The 10,905-nt window shown below is 43.2% G+C and overlaps 2 protein-coding genes across 3 annotated transcripts; one reads left to right on the forward strand and one right to left on the reverse strand.

Moving 5' to 3' along the window:
* Window positions 1-2,522: 2,522 nt before the first annotated feature.
* LOC119779839 (zinc-binding protein A33-like) lies at window positions 2,523-4,129 on the reverse strand. Of its 2 annotated transcripts, XM_038279657.1 has the most exons (2): window positions 2,922-4,129; window positions 2,673-2,833 (listed from the first exon to the last, which is right to left on the reverse strand). In XM_038279657.1, the coding sequence occupies exons 1-2, from the start codon at window positions 3,983-3,985 to the stop codon at window positions 2,806-2,808; spliced, it is 1,092 nt and encodes a 363-aa protein (XP_038135585.1). In that variant the 5' UTR covers window positions 3,986-4,129; the 3' UTR covers window positions 2,673-2,805. The 2 variants fall into 2 exon arrangements, with proteins under 2 accessions (XP_038135584.1, XP_038135585.1); XM_038279656.1 differs by having other exon boundaries at window positions 2,523-4,129.
* Window positions 4,130-5,725: 1,596 nt separating this feature from the next.
* LOC119779833 (zinc-binding protein A33-like) lies at window positions 5,726-7,604 on the forward strand. Its single transcript, XM_038279646.1, has one exon. It carries the CDS (start codon window positions 6,182-6,184, stop codon window positions 7,565-7,567), a length of 1,386 nt encoding a protein of 461 aa, XP_038135574.1. The 5' UTR covers window positions 5,726-6,181; the 3' UTR covers window positions 7,568-7,604.
* The last annotated feature ends 3,301 nt before the right edge of the window (window positions 7,605-10,905 follow it).

Consider the following 10,905-nt stretch of genomic DNA (forward strand, 5'->3'; position numbering starts at 1 on the left):
TATTTTCGCCCCTTCAAAATTACTTCAACGGAAGGTTTCCAGATGGATATGAGGAGCAAATCCAGCAAATCCATCTGGCGGAGTCAGGTTAACAAAGGAGTGGCTCCGTAAAAACCATTTCAAGGTCCTGATGTGGCCTAGCCAGTCTCCAGACCTCAACCCCATACAGAATCTGTGGAGGGATTTGAAAGTCTGTGTTGCCCCGAAACATCACTGCTCCAGAGGAGATCTGCATGGAGGAATGGGCCAAAATACCAGCTACAGCGTGTGCAAACCTGGTGAAGACTTACAGGACACGTTTGACCTCCATTATTGCCAACAAAGGTTATGTTACAAAGTATTGAGTTGAACTTTATTTATTGACCAAATACTTATTTTCCACCATTATTTACAAATAAATAATAAAAAAAATCTGAAAATGTGTTTTCCTGGATTCTTTTTCTCATTTTGTCTCTCATAGTTGAAGTTTACCTCTGATGAAAATTACAGACCTCTCATATTCTTAGTAGGAGAACTTGAACAATCAGTGGCTGGCTAAATACTTCTTGGCCCCACTGTAAATAATGCCAAACTAAAGCCTTCAGAACAAGATGCAGGACAGGAACTGTTTTTGAGCCTGTTGGTTTTGCTTTCGATGCTCCTGAGCCGCCTGCCTGAGGGGAGAAGCTGGAACAGCCCGTGTGAAGGATGGGCGGAGTCCTTCAGGATGCAGAGTCCCTCCTTCTGCATCTTGATGCCCAGAGAGGAAGGAAGGAAGGCTGCTCCATACAGTTATTGTTTCTGCTTCGCTGCACCAGGTGTTCAACCTCCTCTGGGTTTGAACCCATCATTGTTTGTGATGTTTCTCACTGCTGCTGTGTCATCTGCAAACTTCACAATGACAGCTGAGGTGAAACTTGACTGTAGTGTTTACAATACCATTCAAACCGCACCTTTTTTCCCTTTCAAATCAAACCACTGTGAGAACAAAACCAACCAGTTTAAAGGAGATGCTCCACCCAGTCTTTGTTCTCCTGTCTCATTTAGCAAACTGATGAGATTTTACTGGGAGAGAAGGGTTTCAACTACCTAAAATTTAATATAATCTGCAGAGTTATAACTTCTTGGCCTTTTTTATATTTCCAAGCAATTATTTATTTAAAGGAAAAGTCCGGTCAGCAAGGAATAATGAATGGATCATTATTTATACCCAAAACTAATACGTTCACTGCGATTTAAGGAATTTAGCTTTAGGGCTGATTTATTCTCAGAAACCAGCTCGTCTACGTGTGTTTCACAGTTAACTCAGATATGCCCTTCTGCAGACACTCTGGCACACCTCTCAAAAATTGCAGGTGACCGCAGTCAGGAGGGCTCTGATTGGTCAAATCTATGTCCGCTCTACACTATGAGTATTTCCTGTTTGGTTCCTTAGCGGCTTGTTTTGTTTGTATGTCTGACCGCCATTCTGGAAAAACGACTGGTGAAGATGGAGCAGCTAGCAGAGCGAGGTGCGTGAGAACGCTGGGACCCTTTTTCCACCTGGATCTCCACCTTTTTTGGCCCTCATGTCCCTCCATTGTCTCACAAACTTGCCCCCACTTCCTCACCGCCTCGGCCGTATCTAGACCCACAGCTAGTTCCTGATTGGCCTTTGGCGTTGTGGCGTGGAAAAACATAGCGCAGACCACGCTTCCATATTGAGCATAAATCAAAAATATCAGCAACAAGCTCACTGAGACACACTGCTGCGGGAGGATAACCAGGCCTTAAAGCAGTAAAAAGAAAAAAAACTAAAATTTTCTTTGCAATCACTGAGTCCCTCCTGCCATCTTCCAGCAGTGACGTCACGGTGCGGTAAGCCTCGCGCCATTCTCCCCGCTTTACAAGCTAAATCAATGGGAACTACTAGACACATCTGCAATCAACAACAATTATTGAAGATTTCCAGAGGACTTCACCATTGAAATTCACCAGAGCTATAGTGAAACTGACAATGCCCACGTGCATGGCAGCTGGATGCTGGAATACATCGGGTTAAAGTGAAAAAAAAAAGAGTTATTCCACCTTTCTGATCCCTGATCCTCCACGGACGGGTTGGTCGTTGGATCGCCAACTTGAAGAGGGAGGATTTGCCATCGAACTTCTGGCCAGAGAAAAAACACGTAATATGTAGCCAACATTTGGAAGAAGAATGTTTTCAAGATGACTTGGATAATAGCGCGTTGTGACAAACACCAGATACAGCACTGGGACTTGATCAACAGCCGATACCGCACCGTGACGTCACAAACCAGTAGGTGGCAGTAGTGTTCTTTGACAAACATGGATGCCTCCAGTAAAGCACATTCACATGAAAATTACTCTGAATTAAAAACACTTATTTATTGAACAGGATGGAATCATTTCAGATTTAAAGAACTTTCAGAAGTTTGAATTCTGAAAATGAACGGACTTTTCCTTTTATAACATCCTTGTGGAATAAATTATCTATGTGATTTAAAACAATCCAGATAATTTCAAATTTCCCAGTTCTGGATATATAAGTTGACATCACTTTTTAATGTATTTGGTGCAAACATAAAGGTTTAAAACAAGTCTAAAAATCCCAGAAACCAGCTGAGAAAGGGGTCGGATGGTTGATGTTTCCACTGACGCTCACTGGGGAAATCTTCACAGGTAATTTACTCTTATTACAAATGAACGGAAATAGCTTCTCCTTAAAAGTGTGTTTGAAGGAGTAGATCAGTTTTTCAGTGTCCATATCGAAGAAGTACAGCTTCCCTCTGTCCCAGTCCAGCTGAACTCTGACCCTCTGGAGCCTCTTTACTGGGAGAACTTCATCTGGACGACCGGGAGAGACCACAAAATACCTCCCATCAAGACCCAGTGCCCACAATCCAGCCCCTGTTTGTGTTTTCCTCCCAAAAGACTCTGTTACCACGCCAACGCTCCAGAGTGCATCGTCTCTGACCTCAACATCCCAGCTATGAAACCCTGAGGGAAAACCTTCAGAGCCCAGGACACAGAGGCGGTGGTCGAACCTCTCTGGGTTGTTAGGAAGCTCAGATCTCTGTCCAGAGGTGATGCTGCTCAGATCTCCAGACAGGAGGAGTTCTGGATGTGCTGTGTTTGGATCCAGAACAACAGGAGAGAAGAAAACCATCTCCTTCATCTTCATCCATGTGTTGTAAGTCAGGTTGCCAAGATGTTTGGCTTCATCTATCAGAGCTCCTGATTTCAGGTGTGGAACCTTCATCTGGAGCTGCTGCTGCACGCTTTCCAGCACCAGATGGTGCTTCTGCAGAAATAAAACATCTGCAGCTTTGGTTTCATCCTCAGCGGCTCTGATTGTGTCTGAAAAAGCTGTCAGGTCTCTGGAAAGACCCACAATCTTCTCCCGTATCACTTTAGCTTTTAGTTTTGCCTCACTTCTCAGTGCGGCGATCCTAGCCTTCTCTTCATCCTGGAGAAACTCATGAAGGCTCTTAAACTGCTGTGTGATCTCCTTCTCGGTTTTGTGCACCTGCTTGCTGATGTGTACTGCCGTTTTATCAAAGTTTGCTTTAACCTGCTCCACAGACAGCCGCTTCCCTCTCAGTTTGTTGACAGATTGCAGCAGTTGCTGTTTGTAGTGCTGAGCTGCTTCGTTCGCCAGCGTGAATCTGTGTCTTCTGTGCTCCCTGGAGTCTCGGCAGACGACACATACGAGCTGCTGGTGATCCTGGCAGAATAGTTTGAGTTTCTCAGAGTGCAGAGAGCAGAGAGGTTCAGCTTCTTCCTGCTTTCTCCTCAGCAAGAAGTCCTGGCAAAGGTTCTTCAACACCAGGTTACAGGGCAGATGTTGGGAAGGATGTGACTCGTTACAGAGCGGGCATTTCTGTGCCTGTTTCTTAGACCACCATTCCTGCAGGCAGTCTCTACAGAAACTGTGGCTGCAGCTTAGAACGACAGGGTCGGAGTAGATGTTGCTGCAAATACTGCAGGAGAGATTCTCTTCTGTCATTTTCACAGGTTTCCTTCAGGTCTGTGGTCTCCTAAAACTGCCTGCTGTTCAGGATTAGGAATAAGCAGCGCTCCAAAGTGCCGGTACCACGTTAATCTGGTGATGCACTGCTCCAGTTTTCTGCCCGCACCTGTCTGTCTGTAACGCACGCTGTCTTCAAAGTGAAAGTGATTAACAGCAGAGGTGTGTTGTGCATGTCTTTACAAGTATGTGGAAGGAGGAAGGAGCATGAGGACAGACCGGACTAAGATGGAGTGAAACTCCCTGTTAAATGAAGACATTTTCATGTTTTAAATCAATATTTTATACCAAAAAAATTAAAGATTTGAAAGAGGAATCCATATGCTGTGACCCATTTAAGCCTCTCAGCAAATTTGCAAAACACAAAAGATCAAAACTCCTTATGGGGTATATTCTGAAGGGTAAATGCCAGATGCCGAGGTCGACTGGAACCCTGGATCTGTCTGTTCCTGTTTGGACCGGAACCACTGGTCGGGCTACAGACTCCTGGATCTCAGAACTGTCCGGTCCTGAACCGTTTCTCTAACCTGGATCGGTCTCCTGCCTGCTCACTGGGGCGCTTTGGACGCCCCTGAGCCACATCTCACCCCTCCTGCAGCCGCTGTGGTCCGCTTTTCCTCAGCAGCCTGCGTTTCTCTTCTGTTCTGTTTTATTATTTCTGTCATTAAACGTTTTGAAACTTTGTCTTTTTTGAAACATTGTCTGACTCGCTTTGAAAACTGGGTCAATCTGTCCTGTTAATGCCAGCCAGAGCGAATAGTCTAAGAGTGAGGGAGGAGATGGAGAGGAGGTGGGTGAGATTTGGCCAGCATGTGGGAGAGAGAAGCTAGGGTGAGAGCTGAATGAAAGGGATCTTGTTACTTGTGTTACTTTATTGTATCTCTTATATTATATCCGTTGGTTGTTCTGTTCTTTTTCCATCTCTTTGCAGGTGATGAAGCAGACTGAAGATGTTTTATCTTTATCTCCCTTTTATCTCCTCTTTCTTTCATCTTTTCTCCTTTTTTCTGTTTTTCCTTTCTTGTTCTACTTACATTGCAGTATCCATATAATCTGTAAAACTCCCTGCATAATTATAATAAAGCTATTTCTATGCATAAATCAAGCAGAACACTATGGCGATAGCTGTCCTGCTCCACTGGTGAAAGTAAAATCTGTTGGGCTCTTTTTGGCAACAAGACAATTATTCTTATTGCCACATTGCCAGAAAGGGACACTGTTAAAAAATAAAAATAAAATAAAATTAAGGAAAGGGATCTTGACTTGGGAGGAGGTGAGGCCCCAACGATGATTAGCTGTAATTGAACAAGGGACATCCCAGGTGGTTCCAGGTGAAGTCTTTCAGATTATCGCTTTAGCGGCAGGACCTGGAGTGGGGGGTTCTGGGAGTTAGAGGCAGGAAGCTGGAATAAAACGTGTTGTTTGGACCTGTGAGAGGCGGGAGCTGTAGCCTCAGAAGATTGGAATAAAAACCCAGTTTTACAGGACTTTGTGTCGCCTTGGTTACAATCCGTTGGCTCACAGTGACATTTGACTAAAGCAAGATCCATTTAAGATTGTTGCACAACCTTTATCTACATCTCGTGTTTTTTTCTTGTGCTTTGTTCATGTGCAACAGCTTAACAGACTGAACTGTGCATTACAGATAAACCCGCCCTGACTTGCCGCGCTTTACGTTCAGCCTTTCTGCTTTAACTTGTCTTTCCAGCAGAGCTGTTTTGGGAGGCGATGAGATTGGTGCCAGATAATTTTCTGTTTTCTCTACCTTTCTTGGTTTTGTTTCATATGAATCTTCTGCATCAAAAAGAAGATACCTGAAATAAACCCGTTCTTCCCCTTGTTGGTTTTATTTATCCGATAGCTTCAACTCTTTCACTAAAGATTTTGTATTTTATAAAGGAGAGATGTTCTCAGAAATCCCAAACCTGAGAAGAAACAATGGCCTAATCTGAAGCAGGAGAGGTGTGTCAAACATGCTTATCATTCCAAACCTATAAAGACGCCAACCTGTGCATTGTTCAACCTCATTTTGCGTGCATGCAGTGTTGGAGTCATCACCCTTTCGATATATGACCACTGGAAACCTGCAACTCGATAGCAAACTGGTGCCTATTAAAGACTTTTAAGGAGAGAGAAGTTTGAAGGTGATATTTGGAGGATTTTTGTATTTTAATCATGTTTTCCCAGGCAGAGGATGACCTTTCTTGTTCCGTCTGCCAAGAGATCTTCAAGGACCCCGTTGTCCTCCAGTGCAGCCACAGCTTCTGCAGAGCCTGCCTGCAGTGTTGGTGGTCTGAGAAGCAGATCTACACGTGTCCTCTTTGTAAGGACATTTCTCCATCCAGCGATCCGCCTTGCAACCTGGTGCTGAAGAACCTGTGTGAGGGTTTCCTCCTGGAAAGAGAACAAAAAGCCCCCGCGGAGTCCGAGGATCTCTGCCCCGAGCATCATGAGAAGCTCAGACTGTTTTGTCTGGAGCACCTGAAGCCCATCTGCCTCGTCTGCCGGGACTCTAATGCCCACAGAAACCACAGATTTGTGCCCATCAATGAAGCTGTGCTCCAATGCCGAGAGGAGCTCAATGGCTACCTGATGTTCTTAAAGGAAAAACTGGATCTGTTTAACCGGGCTAAAGACAACATGGAACAAACTGCAGGACACATCAGGGTCCAGGCCGAGCGGACAGAAAAGCAGATCAAAGATCAGTTCAAGAAACGTTATCTGTTTCTAAAGGAGGAGGAGGAGGCCAGGATCTCCGCTCTGAGAGAGGAAGAGGAGCGGAAGAGGAAGGTGCTGGAGGAGAAAATCCAGGCTCTGAATTCACAGATTTCAGCCATGTCAGAAATAATCAGAACCACAGACGACAAGCTGGTGGCTCCAGACATCTCATTTCTTCTGAACTACCAGACAGTAAAGTTAGGAATCCAACGGCGCCCCCTGCTGGATCACACTAAGCCAGTATCAGGAGTTCTGCTAGATGAGGCCAAGCATTTGGGCAACCTGGTGTATGATATCTGGATCCGGATGAAGGCGATGGTCTCTTTCTTCCCTGTCATCATGGATCCAAACACAGCCCATCCAAAACTTGTCTTCTCTGATGATCTGTCCTCCGTAACGTTTGGACCGACACAGAAGCTCCCTGACAACCCAGAGAGGTTCGATCATCACCTCTGTGCCCTGGGCTCAGAGGGCTTTGACTCAGGAACTCACCACTGGGATGTGGAAGTTGGACGCAGTAAATGTTGGGGCGTTGGAGTGATAAAGGAGTCGGCTCAGAGGAAAGGCCAAATACAGACGGGTTACTGGGAAGTTTGTCTCACTGATGGGAACTATGAAGCTTCCTCCTCGCCACAGCCAGGTAAATCTCTGTCCGTGAAAAACCTCCAGAGAATCAGAGTTCAGCTGGATTTCAGCAAAGGGAGGCTTTCCTTCATCGATCTGGATACGAACAAAGTCCTTCACACCTTCAGACATTCCTTCAACAACAGACTCTTTCCTTACTTTGCCAACAGCGACGAGTCTGTCCTGAAGATTTTACCGGCAGTTATCTCTGCAGAGTAGCATGCAGTCTGTCTGGCAGCAGCCTTCTTGTTTTGTTGAAATTTGTTGAGCAAGAGAGAGAGAGTGGGAGGAGAAAGGGTGGGTGACTGTTAAGAAAAAAGGAAGAAAAAGGAAGAAAAACGTATGATTCTGTGTCGTAACTTAAAATAACCAACTTTGTTATATCCGCACCGTATGTGACAATTCGCTTTATAATATTTGACAACTTTTCAACCCAGAATGTCTAAACATATGGTAGTTAAGCCTTTCGTTGGAACGAGCAAACGGGACACTTTTTCGCAGCAGTCAGGCACATGCAGACTTAGAAAATGTGACGCAGCAAGCAATAAAAGGTGAAGCAGACGTCTTTTGCAAATTTAATAGTGATCACTTTCTTTCTTAGTTTAATCTTAAATGTTTTTTTTTTTGTTTTTGTTTTTTTTTTTAGATTTATTTATCCAATTCTTTTCTCTGTTAACTTTATCTCTTTATATTTTAGACTCTTGAATACCAACCTTAATGTCCTCGGGACACTGTTTTTCAGCTGAATTAAATTACAGTGAGTGAGTAAGCAGATCCGATTACAGATCTGATGGAAGTTTTAAATTTGAACAGATGTTTTAGTGCGCACTTAGATTTCCTATCACCAAACACTCTTGCAAACAGCACCAGTCATATAATCACACGTTCATACAGAGTCACACAGAGCTCTTTAGACATTCATACCATTAGATGCCATGGCAATTAATCTGTTGTGCACAGAATTCTTTAACTTCATAGACCCAAGCAGCCAATTTAAACTAATTTGCATGCACTTTTCAACTCTTTTTATCAACTTTTCGGTCTGACAACATCAACACAGAGCCAAGCTGCCCTGCTATTTCTTTCTCCGGAGATAAGCAACTTCAACAACTGAGATCTCAATATAGTCCTCTAGACTCAGGCCTTTTCTCAACAACAACAGTCGAACTGCAACTCGGCGACATGTTCTAGGAAATTTATTTCCTCACTAGAATGAGATATACATAATAGTTGCATCATTCACAATGATACATCACTTATAATCCGTGACCGCCAGTTTCCACCAATTTCTATGAAGTTATGGTGCAATCTCGCTTCAGCAGATTACTATTAATCATCAGGTAATCCGAGCCAGTTCTTGACAGCTACTATTTATCTCAAGATGCCAATTTATGCTGCAGCAAACATCCAGTGGCAAACAGACAATCGCCTGATACAGTTAGATGTGCGGGTAGCTTCCAAACAGCTTAAGTGATCTGCTTTATATCAGTCATTAAAATAGGAGCAAGGGATTTAACTCACCGTCTCCTAAAGACTTTCTTCAGTGATCCTGAAGTGATCCTGGAGGGCGCCCCACAGCTCACTCCTGCTGGCTGGAAGCCTCCGCACGTAGTGGCCCCGGATCTATCTCAGCCTGGCCAATGCACCAAATGTTGTGGCTTTCAATGGTAGAAGTCAAAAATCAGGACACCTTCAGTCGATCATCTGATTGCCCCAGGACGGGAGAAGAAGCATTTATTTCAAAGATCAAATTGACAGGCTGTCCACTTATCGAGCGCTGAACATTTCAACAGAACACATCTGGCCTTTCTCAACTCTCATTCAAATCTGGGCGTTTATATAGTTCCAACATTGCACTGTGTGGATGCACGCGCACGACTGGACGCTCTGTAGAACCTTCTGGGAGTTCTTGTCCTGTGACCCGATTGCATGCGCGTGGGCCTGAAAGACCCTGCTTTGTCAAGACTTGTGACTTCTAGTTTGTAAACATCCTGTTATTGCCAGATTGGCGCATGACTTCCAGCTCGCAAACATCTTGTTATTGCAAAGATTGGCGCATGACTTCCAATCCTGCTTGCTCTGTGTTATCAAGTGAGCTTAAGGTCACAATAACATAAGGCAACACAATTTGCTTCTATATTAGCATGCTTTGAATTCTTTTCGTTTTATATCTATTATTGCTCTTATCTTATCGAGCGTCCATCGGTGCAGTGGAAGTATTCAAACCTCTTCAACTTTTCTTTTCTACCTTAAAACAAACACCATTTAATGGAAATCGGTTTTTTGTTGCAATAAGTTTATATTGCATAATTTAGGAAAGTAAGACAATGTTTTTGGTTTTGTTTCTCACTGGAGGTTTCTTCCTGCTAAAAGGGAGTTTTTCCTCTCCACTGTCGCTACAAGCATGCTTAGTGTGAGGGATTGCTGAAGAGTCAATGAGTCGATGCAATCAGCTGGTTTTCCTTAGGTAGTAAACATTGAATCAATCTGACTGGATGATCTGGTGAACTGGAAATTGCCTGAGATGACGTGTGTTGTGGATTGGTGCTACAGAAATAAGCTTAACTGAATTAAATGCTTTTATTTGTCCTTGTACTGAGCAAAAAGAAACCCTAACCCTGATAACAATGATATTTAAATTCAAGTGCATGTTTTTGTGCTGAAATAACATAATTCAAAATTTAAAAAAAATGCAACTTCAGACTAAATAAAGTGGAATTTTATTTCATTTTACCTATTTTTTTAAAGCAACATGACTATTTATGTATTAGATAATTTTTCAGGTCATTATTCAGCTCTTGGTGTGTATCGATGCTCAGAACAGGCTGCTCTTCTCTAAAACTCTCCTCTGTAACTTGAGAGAGTCGGATCCACCGCTGAATGAGCCATGTGACCCAGAGCGCCGCTTTACGGCAGTCTGAGCTCCCCTTTAAAACCAGTGCTAAGCTAAAAGTTGTTTGGCTACAAAAGAGATTCAACCTTTTCCTGATCAGACATCAGGATTTCACCTGGAGGGGTGGATGAGGCCTCTAATGTACAAGTATCTCCATGATTTCTCAGTCTTTTGGTACAAACAGGTCCTAAAATACAGAGACTAAAGGGATACACGCCCGTTGAGGTAGTTTGAAGTCTATTTTTCATACAAAACTAAAGGGATAAACGCAAATCTTGCGTATTGACTATACAGGTGCTGGTCATAAAATTAGAATATCATGAAAAAGTAGATTGATTTCAGTAATTCCATTTAAAAAGTGAAACTTGTATATTATATTCATACATTACATACAAACTCATATATTTCAGATGTTTATTTTGTTTAATTTTGATGATTACAAATGACAACAAATGAAAATCTCAAATTCATCATATCAGAAAATTAGAATATTACTGAAGACCAATAAAAACAAAGGATTTATAGAAATGTTGGCCAACTGAAAAGTATGAACATGAAAAGTATGAGCATGTACAGCACTCAGTATTTAGTTGGGCCTCCTTTGGCCTGTATTACTGCAGCAATGCGGCGTGGCATGGAGTCGATCAGTCTGTGGCACTGCTCA

The sequence above is a fragment of the Cyprinodon tularosa genome, unplaced genomic scaffold (assembly GCF_016077235.1).
Source record: "Cyprinodon tularosa strain WSP-4 unplaced genomic scaffold, ASM1607723v1 ctg152, whole genome shotgun sequence".
NCBI classification, from domain to species: Eukaryota; Metazoa; Chordata; class Actinopteri; order Cyprinodontiformes; family Cyprinodontidae; genus Cyprinodon; species Cyprinodon tularosa.

Bases quoted from the DNA above. Each gene is read 5' to 3' on its own strand.
- LOC119779833 (XM_038279646.1), top strand. From the start codon at position 6,182: ATGTTTTCCCAGGCAGAGGATGACCTTTCTTGTTCCGTCTGCCAAGAG.
- LOC119779839 (XM_038279656.1), bottom strand. From the start codon at position 3,985: ATGACAGAAGAGAATCTCTCCTGCAGTATTTGCAGCAACATCTACTCC.